This window comes from Pantherophis guttatus, chromosome 8 (assembly GCF_059756535.1).
Source record: "Pantherophis guttatus breed Tessera chromosome 8, ASM5975653v1, whole genome shotgun sequence".
In the NCBI taxonomy this organism is placed as follows: Eukaryota; Metazoa; Chordata; class Lepidosauria; order Squamata; family Colubridae; genus Pantherophis; species Pantherophis guttatus.
Window position 1 is genome coordinate 81,492,163 of NC_142070.1, and position 18,347 is coordinate 81,510,509.

Here is an 18,347-nt window from a genome sequence, read left to right on the forward strand (position 1 = left end):
TCAAAATATGACAACCGCCAAAGTGCGATACCTGCCGGCACACAATTTATTGAGCTTTTCGACCCCCTCGGTAGGCCAACCATGGATAAATCCCAGAAAAGAAAAGTTTCAGAATGTTTAATTCAACTACATATGCTAGTTCTGTGGCCGCTCCCGGAAAAGTAGTCAGGCACGGGAAGGGTTTTTGTGGCTCCTGGAGTTTTCTTTTCTGTGGGAAAGGAGTCCAAATGGATCTTTTTTAAATTTGATTTATATGCCGCCCTTCTCCGGAGACTCAGGGTGGCTTACAGTGCATTAAGCAATAGCCTTCCTACTTTTGTATATTTTATACAAAGTCAGCTTATTGCCCCCACAATCTGGGTCCTCATTTCACCTACCTTAGAAAGGATGGAAGGCTGAGTCAACCTTGAGCCTGGTGAGATTCAATCTTACTTTAATTGCAAGCAGCAGATGTTAATAACAGTGCTTTAGTCTGCTGCACCACCAGGGCTCCCTTGAGAGTTTAAGGTTGCCCACCCTTGCCCTATGGCTGAGTCAACCCAGTCTACCTCACCAGGTGGGACTCGGGGTTAAAGACACCCAGGCAGGCAGGCAACACCCCATTCCTTTGCAAGAGCCTGGATAGCTCTGCAGACAAGGCACTGTAATTTAACACCAGCTGTCTGCAATTACTGCAGGTTCGAATCTCCCCAGGTTCAAGGTTGACTCAGCCTTCCATCCTTTCGAAGGTGGGTAAAATGAGGACCCAGTTTGTGGGGGCAATAAGCTGACTTTGTATAAATGTACAAAAGTATAAAGGCTATTGCTTAACGCACTGTAAGCTGCCCTGAGACTTCGGAGAAGGGCGGCATATAAATCAAATTTTAAAAAAAAAAAAGCGAAGCAGCTCTACCCCTCCCCCGCAAAGTAGCCTTTTTTTGGGGGGGGGGAAAGAGCTGAATAATTCAGGAGAAAGAGGCGGAGAGGCAGATCCGCAGCTGCAGCAGCTGCAAAAACCCTTGCACAGAGAGAGAGAGGGAAAGAGAGAGAAAGAGAGGGAAAGAAAGCAAGCTCGCGGCTGCCGGCTTTGGCAGCAAGAGCAACGGCAGCAGCTGAAATCCGAAGGAAGCGCGAGCTGGGAGCGGCTCTCGAACGAGCCTCCTTTTTTTTTTTTTTTGCAGCAATGCTGCCTGCCTCCCGCGCCACTCGCAGCAGCAGCAGCAGAAGCAGCAGCTGCAAACGCCTCCGCCGCGCAGAGAGGGCAAGCCAGGCTGCCAGGAGCGGAGCATGGCCACCTCTCTCGGGCTGCTGCTGCTGCTGCTGGCGGCGGCGGGCTTGGTGCAGCGCGCCCAGCCGAGGAAGCTGCTCCGCTGCCCGGCCACTTGCAGCTGCACCAAGGAATCCATCATCTGCGTGGGGTCGGCCAACGTGCCGCGGAGCCTCCCTGCAGATATTAGCTCCTTGTAAGTGCCGGGCACGGCAAGGGAGGGGAGGGGAGGGGAGGGGAGGGGAGGGGAAGGGAGGGGAGGGGAGGGAAGGGAAGAGGAAGGGAGCGGAGGGAAGGGAGGGGAGGGGAGGAAAGGAAAGGAAAGGAAAGAGGAAGGGAAGGGAGGGGAGGGAAGGCAAGGCAAGGCAGGGGAGGGGAGGGGAAGGCAATGGAGGGGAGGGGAGGGGAAGGGAAGAGAAGGGAAGGCAAGGGAGGGGAGGGGAGGAAAGGAAAGGGAAGGAAAGAGGAAGGGAAGGGAAGAGAAGGGAAGGCAAGGGAGGGGAGGAAAGGAAAGGAAAGGGAAGGAAAGAGGAAGGGAAGGGAAGAGAAGGGAAGAGAAGGGAAGGCAAGGGAGGGGAGGGGAGGAAAGGAAAGGAAAGGGAAGGAAAGAGGAAGGGAAGGGAAGAGAAGGGAAGAGAAGAGAAGGCAAGGGAGGGGAGGGGAGGAAAGGGAAGGGGAAGGGAAGGGAAGGGAGGAGAGGGGAAGGGAAGGGAAGGCAAGGGAGGAGAGAGGAGGGGAAAGGAAGGGAAGGGAGGAGGGGAGGGGAGGGGAGGCAGGGGCTGCAAAGGAGGACCAGCCACTTTACCTCCCCCCTCCTCAGTTCGGGAGTCGGCTGGGAGGAGAGGAAGAGAGGGCAGCAGGAGTGGGTGGGTGAGGGGGTCTTCTGCTTCCCAGCTTCCATCTTCCTGAGGATGGGCTGTGGTGCTGATGCTGGACAGGTTCCCCGGAAACTCGATTTAAACAGCACCCGTGTTTGAAAAGTTGTTAAAAAACAACAACGGCGACTTGAAGCTATTAAAACAAAGTTCTAAGCTTAAAAAAAAGAGTGGGGGAGAGAAGCTAATGGGTGGTATAAAAACGGAGGCAGGGAATCAAAATCCGGTGAAGTGTCCGTACCAGCCTTCTTCCTAAGGCCACACCTGGAATATTCTGCATCCCAGTTTGGGCACCAGGTGACACACATACAAAAAAAGAGGCAGAGACTTTGGGGGAAAGGCAGAGAACAGGGGTGAAATCCAGCAGGTTCTGACAGGTTCTGACGAACCGGTAGCGGAAATTTTGAGTAGTTCGGAGAACCGGCAAATACCACCTCTGGCTGGCCCCAGGAGTGGAGTGGGAATGGGGATTTTGCAATATCCTTCCCCCAGAAGTGGGGAGGGAATGGGGATTTTGCAGTATCCTTCCCCTGCCATGCCAACCAAGCCACGCCCACAGAACTAGTAGTAAAAAAAATTTGAATTTCACCACTGGCAGGGAAGGATGATTGGCGGCTGAGACTTTGGGGGAAATGCAGAGAAGGATGCTTGGGAGGGGGCCTGGAGGACAAAATAGTAACAGTAACAAGAGTTGGAAGGGACTTCGGAGGTCATCTAGTCCAACCTCCTGCTCACACAGGAGAGCTGTACTAGGGATTCGAACCGCCCGGACTGCCAAACTTCCTGGCTGGCAAGCTCAGTGTCTTAGCCACTGAGCCACCTAGCCAGGCAATGAAAACATATGACTTTTCATATGGAAACATATTTTCACATTTTCATATGAAAACATATTTTCACATTTTCATATGAAAACATATTTTCACATTTTCGTATGAAGACATGAAGAATGGTTGCAAGAACTGGGCATGGCTAATCTAGAGAAAAGAAAGACGGGGGGGTTAGGAGTGGGGGACCTGATAGCAGTGTTCCGGTATTTGAGGGGCTGCCACAAAGAGGAGGGGGGAGTCAAGCTATTTTCCAAAGCATCAGAAGGCAAGAATCAATGGATGGAGACTAATCAAGGAGAGAAGCAACCTGGAATTAAGGAGAAAGTTCCTAAGAGTGAGGACAGTTAACCAGTGGAACAGCCTGCCACCAGAAGTCGTGGGTGCTTCAATTCTGGAGATCTTTAAGAAGTGACTAGATAGCCATTTGTCTGAAATGGTATGGGCCAGGGTCTCCTGTTTGAGCAGGGGGTTGGACTAGAAGATCTCCAAGCTCCCTTCCAGCTCTATTCTGATTGATTGATTGATTGATTGATTGATTGATTGATTGACTGTAGGAAAAGAAAGGGACACGTGGGATACAGGAAGAGCTGGCAGATAAAATAGGGACCCACATGAATCAGGTTGCTTGTGCCTCAACCCCTACATGTTACTAATATCTGTGTAGATTTGTTGTTGCATTGTAGGACATAGACATTGCGGAAAGAAGGGAAGGAATAGAATAGAATAACAGAGTTGGAAGGGACCTTGTAGGTCATCTAGTCCAACCCCCTGCCCAAGCAGGAAAAGGACAAGAAGCAATGGAGGGAAACTAATCAAGGAGAGAAGCAACCTGGAATTAAGGAGAAATTTCTTGACTTAACCAGTGGAACAATTTGCCTCCAGAAGTTGTGAAAGCTCCATCACTGGAAGTTTTTAAGAAGAGACTGGACAACCCTTTGCCTGAAATGATGTAGGGATTCCTGCCTGAGCAGGGGGTTGGACTAGAAGACCTCCAAGGGTCCCTTCCAACTCTGTTATCTGAGGGCACCAAGTTTCAGAAGTTCTAGTAAAACGTATTGAGATGGGCTCCTACTGATTTTTCCGTCCTGCTGCCTCTTTTTAGGAGCGTGGTCAATGGAACCTTTCCCGAAATAAAAGAGAAAATGTTTTCTCACCTGCCTTCCTTGCAGTTGCTGTAAGTATTACGAAGGTGGATATGTTTGAGTGGTTTATCTATCTGTCTATCTGTCTTAACTATCCTATCCATCTCTCTCTCTCTCTCTTTCTATCCCCCATCTATCTATTTCTATCGCTATTCTCTTTCACTCACTCTCTATTTATCTATAACTCTATCTGTATGTATCATTTATCTATGTATGTATCTATAAGTATCTATATCTATCAATCCATCCCTCTATCTATCCATCCATCCATCCATCCATCCATCCATCCATCGTCTATCCATCCATCCATCCCTCCATTTATCTATCTATCCATCCATCCATATCTATCTATCTATCATCTAGCCATCCCTCCCTCCATCCCTCCATCTATCTATCTATCTATCTATCTATCTATCTATCTATCTATCTCTCCCCAAGCTAGTCATTGGCTGGAGATCCCTTTATGGTTTATTTATTTATTTTAGACCATTTATATAGCGAGGGGTCCTTGGTGATCTCTGAGCTTCCTTGTTTTCTTGCAGAGGTTTTATTATCCTAACTAGCACTAGCACTGATGATATACCCTAGCTGGGTCATGAAACGTCTGCAAGAAAACAAGCTCAGAGAGTATCAAGGACTCCTCATTTTCAACCCTGAGCTACAAATATTCTCTTTTATTGGTCATTTACACACTCGCCTATTCACTCACGGCACCTCTAGGCGGCTTACAGGCAATAAAAACAAATGTAGGAAAAAATAAAAAATAAAACAGATAAAATAAAAATAATAACTCCTCATCCCCACACCTGGCTACAACGCACACTCACACCAGCCATTGAATGAATGGTGTGAAGTCCACAACACGAGATCCTTTCAGCAGTTCCAAGAAGGCTCCATCCCCATTTGCACCACTCAGGACACAGATAAGCCTCCAAGTGGCCTCAACAACTTTCTAAAAGGATGCAAATGACCAGCTGTCTGCAAGGAACATAAATCCTTCCATTCCTCACCACTCCCTAACCAAAGTCAGGGGGGAAGCCAGATTCACTTACCAACCGTGTTACTAATTTAACAACGGCAGTGATTCATTTAACAACGGGGACAAGAAAGCTCATAAAATGGGCCCAAACCATTTTATGCGCTGCTTTGCCCCCGTTGCTAAACGAATTGCTGCAAGTGGTTAAGTTAGTAACGTCTAACTTAACATCTGCGTCACTTAGCAACAGAATGTCTGGGCTCCGTTGTGGTAAGTCGAGGACTAACCATAACGATGTGTTTGTTGTTGTTGTTTTTTTAAAAAAACCTTGATACCTACATTTCCATTTTTTATTTTTTTTTAAGGCTGCTGAATTCTAACTCGTTTACCGTCATAAGGGACGACGCCTTCGGTGGACTTTTTCATCTTGAGTACCTGTGAGTCAGCTGCTTTTGCTACCTCCTGCAAAGACTTAAAAAAAGGAAGGACGGTTTTGTTTTCTGATCGTTTATAAGCAGCGAATTTTGTCCTCCGACCGAAAACATTTCCGCTCGATCGTGATTCATCCCACGTGCCACAAATTCTACCTTCTGTTGAAAATCGTTAGTGGCAAGATAGCAGCTTCTGCATCTTTGCAACCCCAACATTCTGACGCTCTGCATCTGCAGATGTTCTGGGGTTGTGTGTGTGTGTGTTTGTTTGTGTGTGTGTGCATGTATGTGTGTGTGTGTGAGAGAGAGAGCAAGCATAGGAGTGTTGTGAGCTAGGCCCAAGTAGTTATTACCAGACACAATCAGTCCTAAACAAACATATTTTATTAGAACAGCTGAGAATTACTTCATTCTCAGCTTAGTCCAAATTAATTCCAAAACAAGTCCTTCATAAACAGTCCTTCGGCCTTATCACAAACCTTTGTCTTCTTTGACACCCTGCCAAAGGCTTTCCTTGGCAAAACCCCATGAAGTTCAGAAGGAAGAGATGCCGACAAGAAACAAATGTAGCAACGTTGCTTTCCTACAAAGATCCCAAAAGCCGTTGCTGCTCTTTTAAGCTTTCTGGGAGGGGCCAATCATCTCCTGGCCTTACTCCTGAGTTGTCCTTTTTGCTTTAGCTACTCTTGCCTTCGGGCAGCTCTTTGCATGCGTGCACTAGGAACAGGCTCCTCCTGTTCCTCTGCCTCTCTGCTGTCCGCCTCTGGAGGCTCCGGAGTCTGCGCATCGCTCCCAGATGGCCCTGGCCCCATCTCTGCCTCCGACACAGAGCCCTCATCTGGGCCTTCCCCTGAGTCCGGGACTGGCCCATTTTCCTCCCCAGCCTCCTCACTGTCTGACTCCACAGCCAGCTCCGCAGGCTGCTGGCAGACCACAACAAGGAGCCTCTAATCCAGGGATCCCGGGCTGCAGCACAGTACCAGGCCTTGAGTTGTTCGAAACCAGGGCGCGGAAGTGGCAAATGAACACACACTCATGCACATCTCCACTCGTGCAAGCAGCAAGCAAGGACATGTGGTGGGATTCAGCCGGTTCGGGCTGGTTTCAATGAACCGGTAGTTAAATTGCTGGCTGGCTCGGCCCCTCCCCTCCCCGCCCCTTCCGCGCACCCCATTTTGGCTCCCAGGTAAGTGCAGGGAGGCCACCTAGGCCCAAAATGAGGCACGGGGGTGGTGTTTTCTCCCACCGCGGCCCATTTTTGCTCCCAGGGGGGGAGGCTGAGTGCTGCCTGTCACACCCCTGGCCACGCCTACCATGGTCACGCCCACCCAGTCGGTCATTAGGGCAGAGAACTGGTTGTTAAATTATTTGAATCCCACCACTGGAACTGCATTTGCACATGGGACAGGCGCACGTGCCCGCCACTCATGCCGAATTATTCCCCTGCCCCCCTCTGCCGGTCCGCAAAGCTGGAACGGTTGGGGAATTCTGCTCTAATCCCTGGAAGTCCGAAGCTGAAGTGTGATTTTGGTTCCCATTTCCACAACTCCCCGAAGTATAGGCCCTCCTCAAATTACAACCGTTCGTTTAGTGACCAGTCGATGTTACAACATCACTGGGGGGAAAATGTGACTTGTGACTGTTTTTTCACACCCCTAATGACCGTTTATGTCTTTCTGTCTCTGTATCCCCCTTTTTGCGTAGGTTTATTGAAGGAAATAAAATTGAAACCATTTCAAGAAATGCATTTCGGGGTCTCCGAGACTTGACTCATCTGTAAGTTGTTATTGTTGTTTTCACGCTAATTTATATCTTGCTTAACACAGGAGTGGGCTTCAAACATTTTAGCAAGGGGTTCTCTGCCTGGTTGCTGGGTGGGCATGGCTATGGTGGGTGTGGCCTAGTCGGCCTCCTCCACCACGGCGTGTGTGTGTGTGTGTTTTTGCCCTCCCCGGGCTCCGGAGGCTTTCCTCAAGTCTCCGGGAGAGTGAAAACGGCCTCCCCAGGCTCCGGAGGCTGGAAACGGGCCTGTTTCCGGCCTTCCCGAACTTCCAGTAGGCGCGTATTTCACCCTCCCTGAGCCTCCACGCGCACCCTGCACTTCCCTGCATCCAAAACGGGCCGCGTGGGGACTCCTGGAAGGGGAAGGGTGGGTGGGACAGCCAGGAGTGGGATTTGGGGGTTCTCCGAACTGCTCAGAATCTTAGCTAGAGGTTCTCCCGAACTACGGCGAACCTCCAGCAGCCCACCCCTGGCTTAACACCTCAGCATGCTGTTACGCTGGCTGAGTAGATGTAGTCCTCAGTTTACGACAGTTCATTTAATGACCGTCCGAAGTTACACATCCTGAAACTCATCCTATGCTTCCTGCAGGATGTTTATTTTTCCCTGTGACCCTTCGCTGTTGAACACAGGTGCAGCCTCTTAGGCATGGGTTGTCCTGCAAAAAGCACAACTCCACAACACAGTCCTTTCAGCAAATTTGTTTGTATATATATATATATATATATATTTATATTTAATTTGATTTATATGCCGCCCTTCTCCAAAGACTCAGGGCGGCTTACAATGCGTTAAGCAATAGCCTTCATCCTTTTGTATATTTATACAAAGTCAGCTTATTGCCCCCACAATCTGGGTCCTCATTTTACCTACCTTAGAAAGGATGGAAGGCTGAGTCGACCTTGAGCCTTGGCAAGATTCGAACCTGCAGTAATTGCAGGCAGCTGTGTTAATAACAGGGTGCATTAAACCACTGTACTACCAAGGCTCTTATTTGTATATTTGTATATAGTTTGTATATTTAGATGTATATGTACTATATTTGTATTATTTGTATTTAAAAAAATAAATAAAAACAAAACAAAACACTGGGAATTGAGAACTTTCCAACATACCACAGTGTTACTGAATTCAGCTTTCTACCTAGGGTTTAAACCAGGGGTGAAATGCTCCCGGTTCGGATTGGATCACCCGATCCGGTAGTGATGGAGGCGGGTGGTTCGGAGAACCGGTAGCAAAAATCCCTGCCCCCCCCCCATGCCCAGCTAAGCCGCACAATCATCAGAGGCTTTTTTTTTTTTTACTTTTAAAAGCATTTTTTCTACAACTTCAGCTGAAAAAAATGCTTTTAAAAGAAAGAAAAAAAGCCTCTGATGATCGCGCGGCTCGTCAAAGGCATTTAAAAGAAAAAAAAATCCTTTTTTTTTTCTTTTAAATGCTCTGACGATCCAAGCTGAGTTCCCTGATCGGCAGAGGCTTGGATCCTCAGAGCCTTTTGAAAACATTTTTTTAACAACCTGTTAGCCAAAGAGGTTGTAGAAAAAAGGGTTTTAAAAGTAAAAAAAAAATGGCTACACCCACCCAGTCACATTACCCCCCCCCCCCACCAAGCTACGCCCATAGAACCAGTAGTAACAAATTTTAGATTTCACCCCTGGTTTAAACGGTTTTCAAAATTATTGTAACATCTAACTTTACTTTCCCAGCTCTCTCGCCAATAACCAGATTAAAGCTTTGCCAAGGGACATCTTTAGTGATTTAGACTCTCTGATCGAACTGTAAGTAGAGCTTCATCGTGTTGTTGTTGTTTTGTGGGTTTTAAATCTTATCTCAGCATTCAGAATTTTTCTTTTGAGCTGTTTGGATGTGAAATTGGGGCTAGCAAGAGGCACATTTGAAAAATACCACTGACTGGTGCTAATGGTTGATAGGGGTTGCTGCCAGCGTCCTAGGGACCAACCAAGTACCTTCTTAAGATGTACCATGTTCTGAGTAGCGCAGTTTTTTGCAGTTCTGCTGGGGTTATTGCAGGAAGCTGCAATTTGCTGATGTATCTTAGAACATTCTTGGACATGGTATCAAGTGCCCCGATGACAACGGGTATCACTATTATACGTTTCATCCATAGCCGTGTAGTTTCGATGGCCAGGTCGCGATATTTCGTGATTTTTTTTCCAGTTCTTTTTCTTCGTCTCCTGGTACCGTGATGTCAATAAATTGTATGTTTTGGTTTTCGACAACTGTGATATCTGGCGTGTTGCGTTCCAAGTGACAATCCGTCTGTATTCGAAATTATTATTGTTGTTGTTGTTGTTGTTGTTAATCTTTAGTGAGATTCGCAGCCTTTGAGGCTGGTTAATAGCTCAGCAGCTCGAGTCCTAACCAAGGACCTAGGAACTGTTAAGGTATCATCGGAGGATGTAAGCTGTTCCGAGTAAGGTGGTTTTTTGTAGAGTCAAAATGTTCAAGTCCAGCAAATTTAGAATTTCTAAATAGCGGGGTAGCCCTTTGGGTATTGCTCCAAGGGCTCCAATTACAATCGGGATATTATTATTATTATTATTATTATTATTATTATTATTATTATTATTCATTAAACATGAGACTCAGTCAACTGAACATTTAAAAATGTATCACAAATTTCCTTGACTGGCACTGATGGTTGATACCGGTTGCTGCCAGCATCCTAGGTATCAACCAAGTTTGTTTATTTATTATTATTATTATTATTATTATTATTATTATTATTATTATTATTATTATCTCTTTTATTCATTAAACATGAAACACAGTCAACTGAACATTTAAAAATGTATCTTAAATACCATTGACTGGTGCTGATGGTTGATACATCTATTATTATTGTTGTAGTTTGTTGTTATTGTTATTGGCCTTCTTGTGATAAATAAATAATATCCACAACAGAAAGAGCTTTTATTAATTAAACTTCATCGACAAACATTGTCTTTAAAAATCCCGTTCTGGTTTCTTCTCATTTCTCACCTACGGTCCAATCTGCACCGTTGCTCTTTTTCCAAACGGAAACCTTGCAAGGATCTGTTGATTTAGGATTCAAGCCCCTTTGCAAACAAGCTTTTCTTTTTCCTGTATTTCTAGAGACTTGAGGGGAAACAAGTTTGAGTGCGATTGCAAAGCCAAGTGGTTGTTTTTGTGGCTAAAGATGACCAACTCCTCCGTTTCGGAAGTCCTGTGTGTGGGCCCAGCAGAATTTCAGGACAAGAAATTAAACGAAGCCTCCAGCTTTGACGATGAATGCACCACTACAGGTATTTGGGTAAAACAGACTGTCTTTGCAAGTTAAGTTAGGATGAACTTGGCTTTTTGTATTTATGGCCCATTAGCAATAGCAATAGCCCTTAGACTTATATACCGCTTCACAGTGCTTCACAGCCCTCTCTAAGCAGTTTACAGAGTCAGCCTCTTGCCCCCAACAATCTGGGTCCTCATTTTGCCCACCTTGGAAGGACGGAAGGCTGAGTCAACCTTGAGCCAGTCAGGATCGAACTCCTGGCAGCCTGCAGTAGATAGATAGATAGGAAGGAAGGAAGGAAGGAAGGAAGGAAGGAAGGAAGGAAGGAAGGAAGGAAGGAAGGAAGGAAGGATCAACCTTGAGCCTGGTGAGATTTGAACTGCCAAATTGCAGTCAGCCGGCAGTCAGCAGAAGTAGCCTGCAGTACTGCACTCTAACCACTGCGCCACCGTGGCTCATAGTTAAAATTAATAGTTAAATAGTTAAATCCGTCCTCCTTTGAGCCTGCAGTTTGTCTCTTTGGTGCAAACAGGGATTGTAACTTTTAAGCTTTAATTTAAGAAGTAGCAGGTGGAAACTAACCAAGGAGAGAAGCAACCTAGAACTAAGAAATTTCCTGATAGTGAGAACAATTAATCAGTGGAACAACTTACCACCAGAAGTTCTGGATGCTCCAACACGGGAAGTTTTTAAGAAGATGTTGGATAACCATTTGTCTGAAGTGATGTAGAGTTTCCTGCCTAAGCAGGGGGTTGGACTAGAAGACCTCCAAGGTCCCTTCCAACTCTGTTATTCTGTTAAATTGCTGACTTTAAACAACTTTTAAGCAGAGCATGAAAGAAATAACACCCTTGGTTGCTAATTGCCTTCACCACGGATTAGTACAAAATCCCTCTGAGGATTATACAACAGGCAACATGAGCTAGGAATGGAGAATCTAAATGAATGTGAACAGTACAGACAGGTAGTTCTTGTATTACGACCGTAATTGAGCCCAGTATCAAGTGAAACATTTGTTCGGCGAGTTTGGCCCCATTTTACGACTTTTCTTGCCACCGTTGTTAAGTGAATCATTGAATTTGTTAAGTTAGTCGCCTGCTTGTTAAGGTGAATCTGGCTTCCCCGTTGATTTTGCTTGTCCGACGGTTGCAAAAGGGGATCACTGCCACCGTCATAAATATGAGTCAGTTGCCAAGCGTCTGAATTTTGATCCCGTGAATCCGGGGATGCTGCAAAGATTGCAAGTGTGAGAAATGGTCTTTAGTCACTTTTTCCAGCGCCGTCGTAACTTGGAACGGTCGCTAAATGAACCGTCGTAAGTCGGGGACTGCCTGTATGTGTTATTTTTAGTTCGGGGTTAGCTTCCCCAAGCCGAGTATTTCCAAATCAGCGACGAACAGCTTCCTGCATCCTGCCGAGTTCCATGGTAACACGCTTGTTTTCGATTAAATATGATTACAGATTTTGTTGTCCATCAGATTTTGCCCTATCAGTCAGTCTCGATCGACACCTTCAACTCCAAAAACGACGTCTACGTGGCCATTGCGCAAACCAGCATGGAAAACTGCATGGTGCTGGAATGGGATCACATTGAGAAGAACTTCCGGAGTTACGACAACATCACCGGTAAAAAAAAAAAAAACCCCGATGCGCCACTCTTAAGTGTCAAGGCTTACTTGGGGGTTACGGGGTGGGTTTTCTCATTCTGTCAAGGTGGTTTTGAGAACCTGGGCAGCAGAGATGGCTTTCAGCAGGTTCTGACCAGTTCTGGCGAACTGGTAGCGGAAATTTTGAGTAGTTCAGAGAACCGGTAGTAAAAATTCTGACTGGGCCCGCCCTCATCTATTCTCCGCCTCCCGAGTCCCAGCTGATCGGGAGGAAATGGAGATTTTGCAGTAACTTTCCCCTGGATTGGGGAGGGAATGGAGACTTTACAGTATACTTCCCCTGGAGTAGAGAGAGAGAGGAAAGGAGAAGAGAGGAGAGGAGAGAAGAGGAGAAAGAAGAAAAGGAAAAGGAGAGGAAGAAAAGGGAGCGGATAGAGGAGCAGAGGAGAAGGTTAGAAGGAGGGAAGAAGAGAGGATTTGGAGAAGAGAAGGGGAAGTAGGAAAGAGAAGGAGAGAAAGAACGAAGGAAGTAGGAGGAGAAACAGGAAGGAAGAGAAGGGGAGGAGAAGAAGAAAGGTTGGAGTAAAGGTAAAGGGTAAAAGAGCAGTCCCGAAAAAGTAAAAATGAAAAATGAAAGTTGAAAGAAAAGATGAATGAAAAATGATGGAAATGACTGCACATGTAAATGTGTTTATGAGAAATAAAAATAAAAACTTTAAAAACAAAACAAAACAGTATCCTTCCCCTGGAGTGGGGTGGGAATGGAGATTTTGCAGTATCCTTCCCCTGCCACGCCCACCAAGCCACGCCCACCAAGCCACACCCACAGAACCGGTAGTAAAAAAATTTGAAACCCACTACTGTTGGGTTTTACTCACATCCGCGATCTCCGCTACCGAACCGGCTGAATACCACCTCTGGACCCAGGGAGAAAATTAAAATCAGCATTAAATTGCAAAACGGGAGATTGCGAGGCACCATCCAGCTGGGGAAAGAAATGCATTTCTGAGCTCCAACTGGACGAAAATAGGACTAGGTGCAGCCCACATTTCATTGGAGACGAGAGGGAGAAAGATTAAGGTACAGGTAGTCCTCGACTTACGACCGTGACAGAGTCCAACGTTTCTGTGGCTCAGTGAGGCATTTGCTAAAGTGAGTTTTGACCTCATCGTACGACTTCCCTTGCCGCCATTGTTAAGGGAATCATCGCATTTGTGAAGTTAGTCATGTGGTCATTAAATGAATCTGGATTCCCCCCTTTTGACTTTGCTTGTCAGAAGGTCACAAAAGGGGAGCACGTGACCCTGCAACCGTCATAAATATGAGTCAGTGGCCAAGCGTCTGGATTTTGATCAGGTGACCCGAGGGGAGGCTGCATTGGTTGTAAGGGTGACAAACAGTCCTAAGTCACTAAGGGCCGTTGTAACTTTGAAAGGTCACTAAATGAACTGTTGTAAGCCGAGGACTATCTGTACTTGAGTTCCCAAGATAACCTTCCATGCAACCAATGAAACACACAGGCCCACATGCCATTGCCCCTCCCACAAAATTACCCCCTCTTTTCTCCCTCCCCCTGCTCCGGTCCCCCAACCCCAGAAAGATTGGGGACCCCTGCTTTAAAGGAAGGACTTGCATAAACAGTAGATACAGTTCGTGCTCTGCTAACACTATCCTTTTGTTTGAGTCAACAGGCCAGTCCATAGTAGGTTGCAAAGCTATCTTGATTGACGACCAAGTCTTTGTGGTGGTAGCTCAGCTCTTTGGCGGATCCCACATTTATAAGTACGAGGAAAGCTGGACCAAATTTGTCAAGTTCCAGGATATTGAAGTCTCCCGCATCTCCAAGCCAAACGACATCGAGCTCTTCGAGATAGAGAGCGAAACCTTCTTCGTCATTGCAGATAGCTCGAAAGCTGGCTTGACCACGGTTTACAAATGGAACAACAAGGGTTTCTACTCCTACCAGTCCCTGCACGAGTGGTTCCGGGACACGGATGCCGAATTCGTTGATATAGATGGGAAATCTCATTTGATCCTGTCGAGTCGCTCCCAGATTCCTATTATCCTTCAGTGGAACAAGAGTTCCAGAAAGTTCCTCCCACACGGTGAGATACCCAACATGGAAGACGTGTTAGCGGTGAAGAGCTTCCGGATAGAAGACAGCCTCTACATCTCTCTCACCAGATTTATCGGCGATTCAAGGATCATGAAATGGAACAGCAAGCAGTTTGTGGAGATCCAGGCTCTTCCTTCTCGTGGTGCCATGACCCTACAGCCTTTCTCCTTCAAGGATCATCATTACCTCGCTCTGGGAAGTGACTACACCTTCTCCCAAATATTCCAGTGGGATGAGGAGAAGAGCCTCTTTCAGATATTTAAGGAGATCTACGTGCAGGCGCCCCGCTCCTTCACCGCGGTTTCGACGGACAGGCGAGATTTCTTCTTCGCTTCCAGTTTTAAAGGCCACACGCAAATATTCGAACACATCATTGTTGACTTGAGTTTATGAAGCGGCCCTGAGCGTGGGAACTCACGTAGGATGATACTTTCACGTGAAAACAAAGGGGGGGGGAGAACAGATTGTTCACTTTTGATAGCTAGAGAGAACCCTTAGCATTATTCAGCAAGAGGTTGTTTTCTTTTTTTGTTTTTGGAACTTTTTAGAAGTTTGCCTATTTAATCAGGGAATGCATTAACTCGGTTAAGTGCATGCCATGCCAGTTTTACCCTTGACAAGAGGTATTTTTAAAAGCCTATTATTGCTCACAATAGACGGTGTGCAAAGGCGTTAGTTCTAAAAAGGATGCAAAACTGAAAGGAGGAACGGCTGAGAAAGTGGAATGAAGAACCCGCCGAAACGAATAGAGAGAGGAAGAGCAGCGGCAACGACTCTGCGAGAAAAAAAACGATGTTTTTTTTTCTCTTCTTCGGGATTTTGAGGTTGAAAGCAATTCCTTCTAGTGATTTGCAACTGTTAGCATCCTGATGAGAAAATCCTGCTCACAGGATGCGTCTCTTGTGAGGACGAAGCAGTTCTGGTTTCTGGACCCTGGGAAATTAAGTGGGGGGAATCTCTTAAGTGACACGCCGACGTTCTGATTTGGAGAAAGGTGCCGCTATCTCTTTTGAATTACCAATCAAAAGAGATTGGTGAAAAGAGGAGGAGGAGGAGAAGGGACGGGGAGGGAGATGAGGAGAAGGATGGAAGGAGGAAGGAAGGAGGAGAGTGGGGTCCTTTGGTGCTCTCTGAGCTTGGTTATTTTCTTGCAAACATTTCATAACCCAACTAGGGAATATTATCAGTATTAGAAGGGGGTGGGGTTTGCAAAGAGGAGGAGGAGAAGGACAAGGAGAAGACTACTCAATTAATATTCTTCCCTAGTTGGCTAATGGGTAGACTTGCATTCAATAGTCCATCGGAATGAATACGGTAAGATTGATTGCTAAATTAGATTTTATCAGAAGTTTACAGCTGCTAAAGATGAAATCTTTTCAATACTGACAGCAAAAAAAAACAGGCATTTGACATGACAGCTCTGCATTCAGTCTTTATTTTCCCCCCTTAGGCACAAGTCAAGCTTAAATTCTTATTTTAAACTTTCGATCCCAGTGATAAAAAAGATATATACATTCCTTTGAAACGATCTGGGAAATAATAGTCCTTTGGCTTCAACTCATCCTCATCTCCTTCCAAAACTGTGCGTTGAAAGGATAAATAAATATCTGAGACGGAGAATGGATTTGGAGCTGATTTGATCGAGTTGAATTTCCGGATCAAACAGATTGATCCAAAAAAAAAAAAAAGTTGATTTGAATTATTGGAGCGACTTGGTTACGTTCTCATCGATTTCAAACCATTTTTCAGTACTTGAATTGGATGCAGAAATCCAGCTTCATCCAGCTAAGCAATTGAATTGAATTCATTTTCCAAATCTCTTTGGAAACATTAGTTTTAAATTGATTATTTGCATTAAAACAATAAAATTCAGAGCTTTGTGGCATTTGAGGATTTGGTAGGAGAGGAGAGTTGGGTCCCAAGAGTCTATTATAATTTTTGAAATGTCCTGATGGAATATTATTTTTTTTCCCCAACTAATGTATTCCCGAACAGAAAATGAACTTTATTATGATCATTATCAATGATAATGACAGCATATTAACTTATCCAGACCGATCTCTAAAAAGGCTTTACAATAATAAATATATAATCTAAAATGCATTACCAAAATAAATACAATATCTATGTGCTTTGTTCTTTCCAAGGTTAAGACAATTCTTGGTTACATACATTTGAATACATTCTTTTTTTAAAAAAAAAAGTCTTTCTTTTTAAGGCCTAAAAACTAGTGATGCTTAGCCAGACAAAATCAGTTTTGTGGACTTGGCAACACAATCTTGTAAATTTTCCCAAACCTAGCAAATCTCTTCTGACCCAGCTTTAGCAGAAGCAAGAAACAGACTCCTTGTCACAAAAAAACCCTTTATCTCTTGTGAATTAATTGCATTCACACACTGAAAAATCCAGGCAAGAGTCCTTCAAAGAATTAATTGCAGTAACAGACCTTATTAGTTAATTTCAATAATTGCGATAATTGCAAGGCCAAAAGGCTGCAAATTAAGTTCTGGCAAGTAGTCTTTGTGGCACAAAACACGATGAGCCAAATCTTCAGAAATACGAACGGTTGCCTCCTACGATCACCATTCCCCTTTCCTTCTATTTATTCCCTAGAAAAGCATAAAAGATTCTGGAGACCTCAAAACCAGATTTATTTATTTTTTATCAGTAGTACTCTTAGTTCACAGAGATTGACCAGAAACTATGTTTTACAACTCCTTTGTAAAACATCTCTTCGATTACTACAGATGGTCTTTGACTTACGACAATTCATTTAGTGTCTGTTCAGGCACCGAAAAAAGTGACTTGGGACCGTTTTTCACAGTTATGACCGTTGCAGCGTCCTCGGGGTCATGCGATCAAAATTCGGGTGCTTGGCTACTGTCTCGTATTTATGACGGTTGCAGTGTCCTTCCAGGGTTACGTGATATACTCTTTTTGCGACCTTCTGACAAGCCAAGTCAACGGGGAAGCCAGATTCGCTGAACTGACCTTGTCACTAACTTAACAACTGCCGTTAACAACTGTGGCAAGAAAGGTCATAACACGGGGCGAAACTTACTTAAATGTTTCACTTAGCAACTGAAATGTTGGGCTCAATTGTCGCCGTAAGTCAAGGACTACCTGTTTTCAAATTTGGGGAAATTAAAGGTATGGAAAGGGGCATGAGTTTAGCACAGGGGTCGGCAACCTGTGGCTCTGGAGCCGCATGTGGCTCTTTCACCCCTCTGCTGCGGCTCCCTGTCACTCAAAATATGTGTCACAGCCACCAATGTGCGCCCCCCACCGGCACGTAATTTATTGAGCTTTTCAACCCCCGGTAGGCCAACCATGGATAAATCCAAGAAAAGAAAAGTTTCAGAAGAAAACAGAATATTTAATTCAACTACATAAGCTAGTTTTGTGGCTGCTCAAGAAATAGTCAGGCACGGGAAGGGTTTTTGTGGCTCCCGGTGTTTTCTTTTCTGTGGGAAATGTGTCCATATGTCCATATTAAACACCCTTTGAGTGTTTAAGGTTGCAGACCCCTGGTTTAGCGCCACGAATGGCTTGGCTTTTAAAATCAGGAACTGGTCTCATGAATTGTATATCGTTCCAAACCTCTTGAAAATCCTTCCTTTGTGACACAAGATCCATCCATTTCAGTCAAATTGGCTTCAAGTAGGCATACAAACTTCCAGAAAATAAAAAAATCAATTGTCCTGATCTTGCTGCAGGGAATGTAGTTAAAAAGTTTCAAATATATACTCTGCGCTAAAGCATCCTTTTCTAAATCACCTTCGCTAGCAAACAAATATTTATTATGCCACAAAGAGGCTGCTCGGTTATAAGCAAGTTATAGAGTGTACGCAAATCGTTTTGTACTGTCAGAAGTGTTGCACAACTGCGAATTATCATTTATTTTGGGCACGAGATCTTGCTGGACAGGGCTGGAGCCAACAAACATCCGCCACATTGGAATAAGGCTTAGCTATGTTCGGGGTGGGCTGCTGAGGGTTCGGGAGAACCTCTAGCTAAGATTCTGTGCTGTTCGGAAAACCCCCAAATCCCATTCCTGGCTGGCCCCGCCCCCCA

The 18,347-nt window shown here is 45.2% G+C and overlaps 1 protein-coding gene across 1 annotated transcript; it reads left to right on the top strand.

Moving 5' to 3' along the window:
- The first annotated feature begins 1,098 nt into the window (after positions 1-1,098).
- LGI2 (leucine rich repeat LGI family member 2) lies at positions 1,099-16,407 on the top strand. Its single transcript, XM_060688909.2, has 8 exons — positions 1,099-1,442; positions 4,051-4,122; positions 5,432-5,503; positions 7,202-7,273; positions 8,986-9,057; positions 10,397-10,566; positions 12,012-12,176; positions 13,849-16,407. The coding sequence occupies exons 1-8, from the start codon at positions 1,267-1,269 to the stop codon at positions 14,664-14,666; spliced, it is 1,617 nt and encodes a 538-aa protein (XP_060544892.1). The 5' UTR covers positions 1,099-1,266; the 3' UTR covers positions 14,667-16,407.
- Positions 16,408-18,347: the final 1,940 nt, after the last annotated feature.

Bases quoted from the DNA above. Each gene is read 5' to 3' on its own strand.
- LGI2 (XM_060688909.2), top strand. From the start codon at position 1,267: ATGGCCACCTCTCTCGGGCTGCTGCTGCTGCTGCTGGCGGCGGCGGGC. The intron at 5,504-7,201 runs GTGAGTCAGCTG...CTTTTTGCGTAG, and splicing joins CTTTTTCATCTTGAGTACCT to GTTTATTGAAGGAAATAAAA. The intron at 10,567-12,011 runs GTATTTGGGTAA...ATATGATTACAG, and splicing joins CGATGAATGCACCACTACAG to ATTTTGTTGTCCATCAGATT.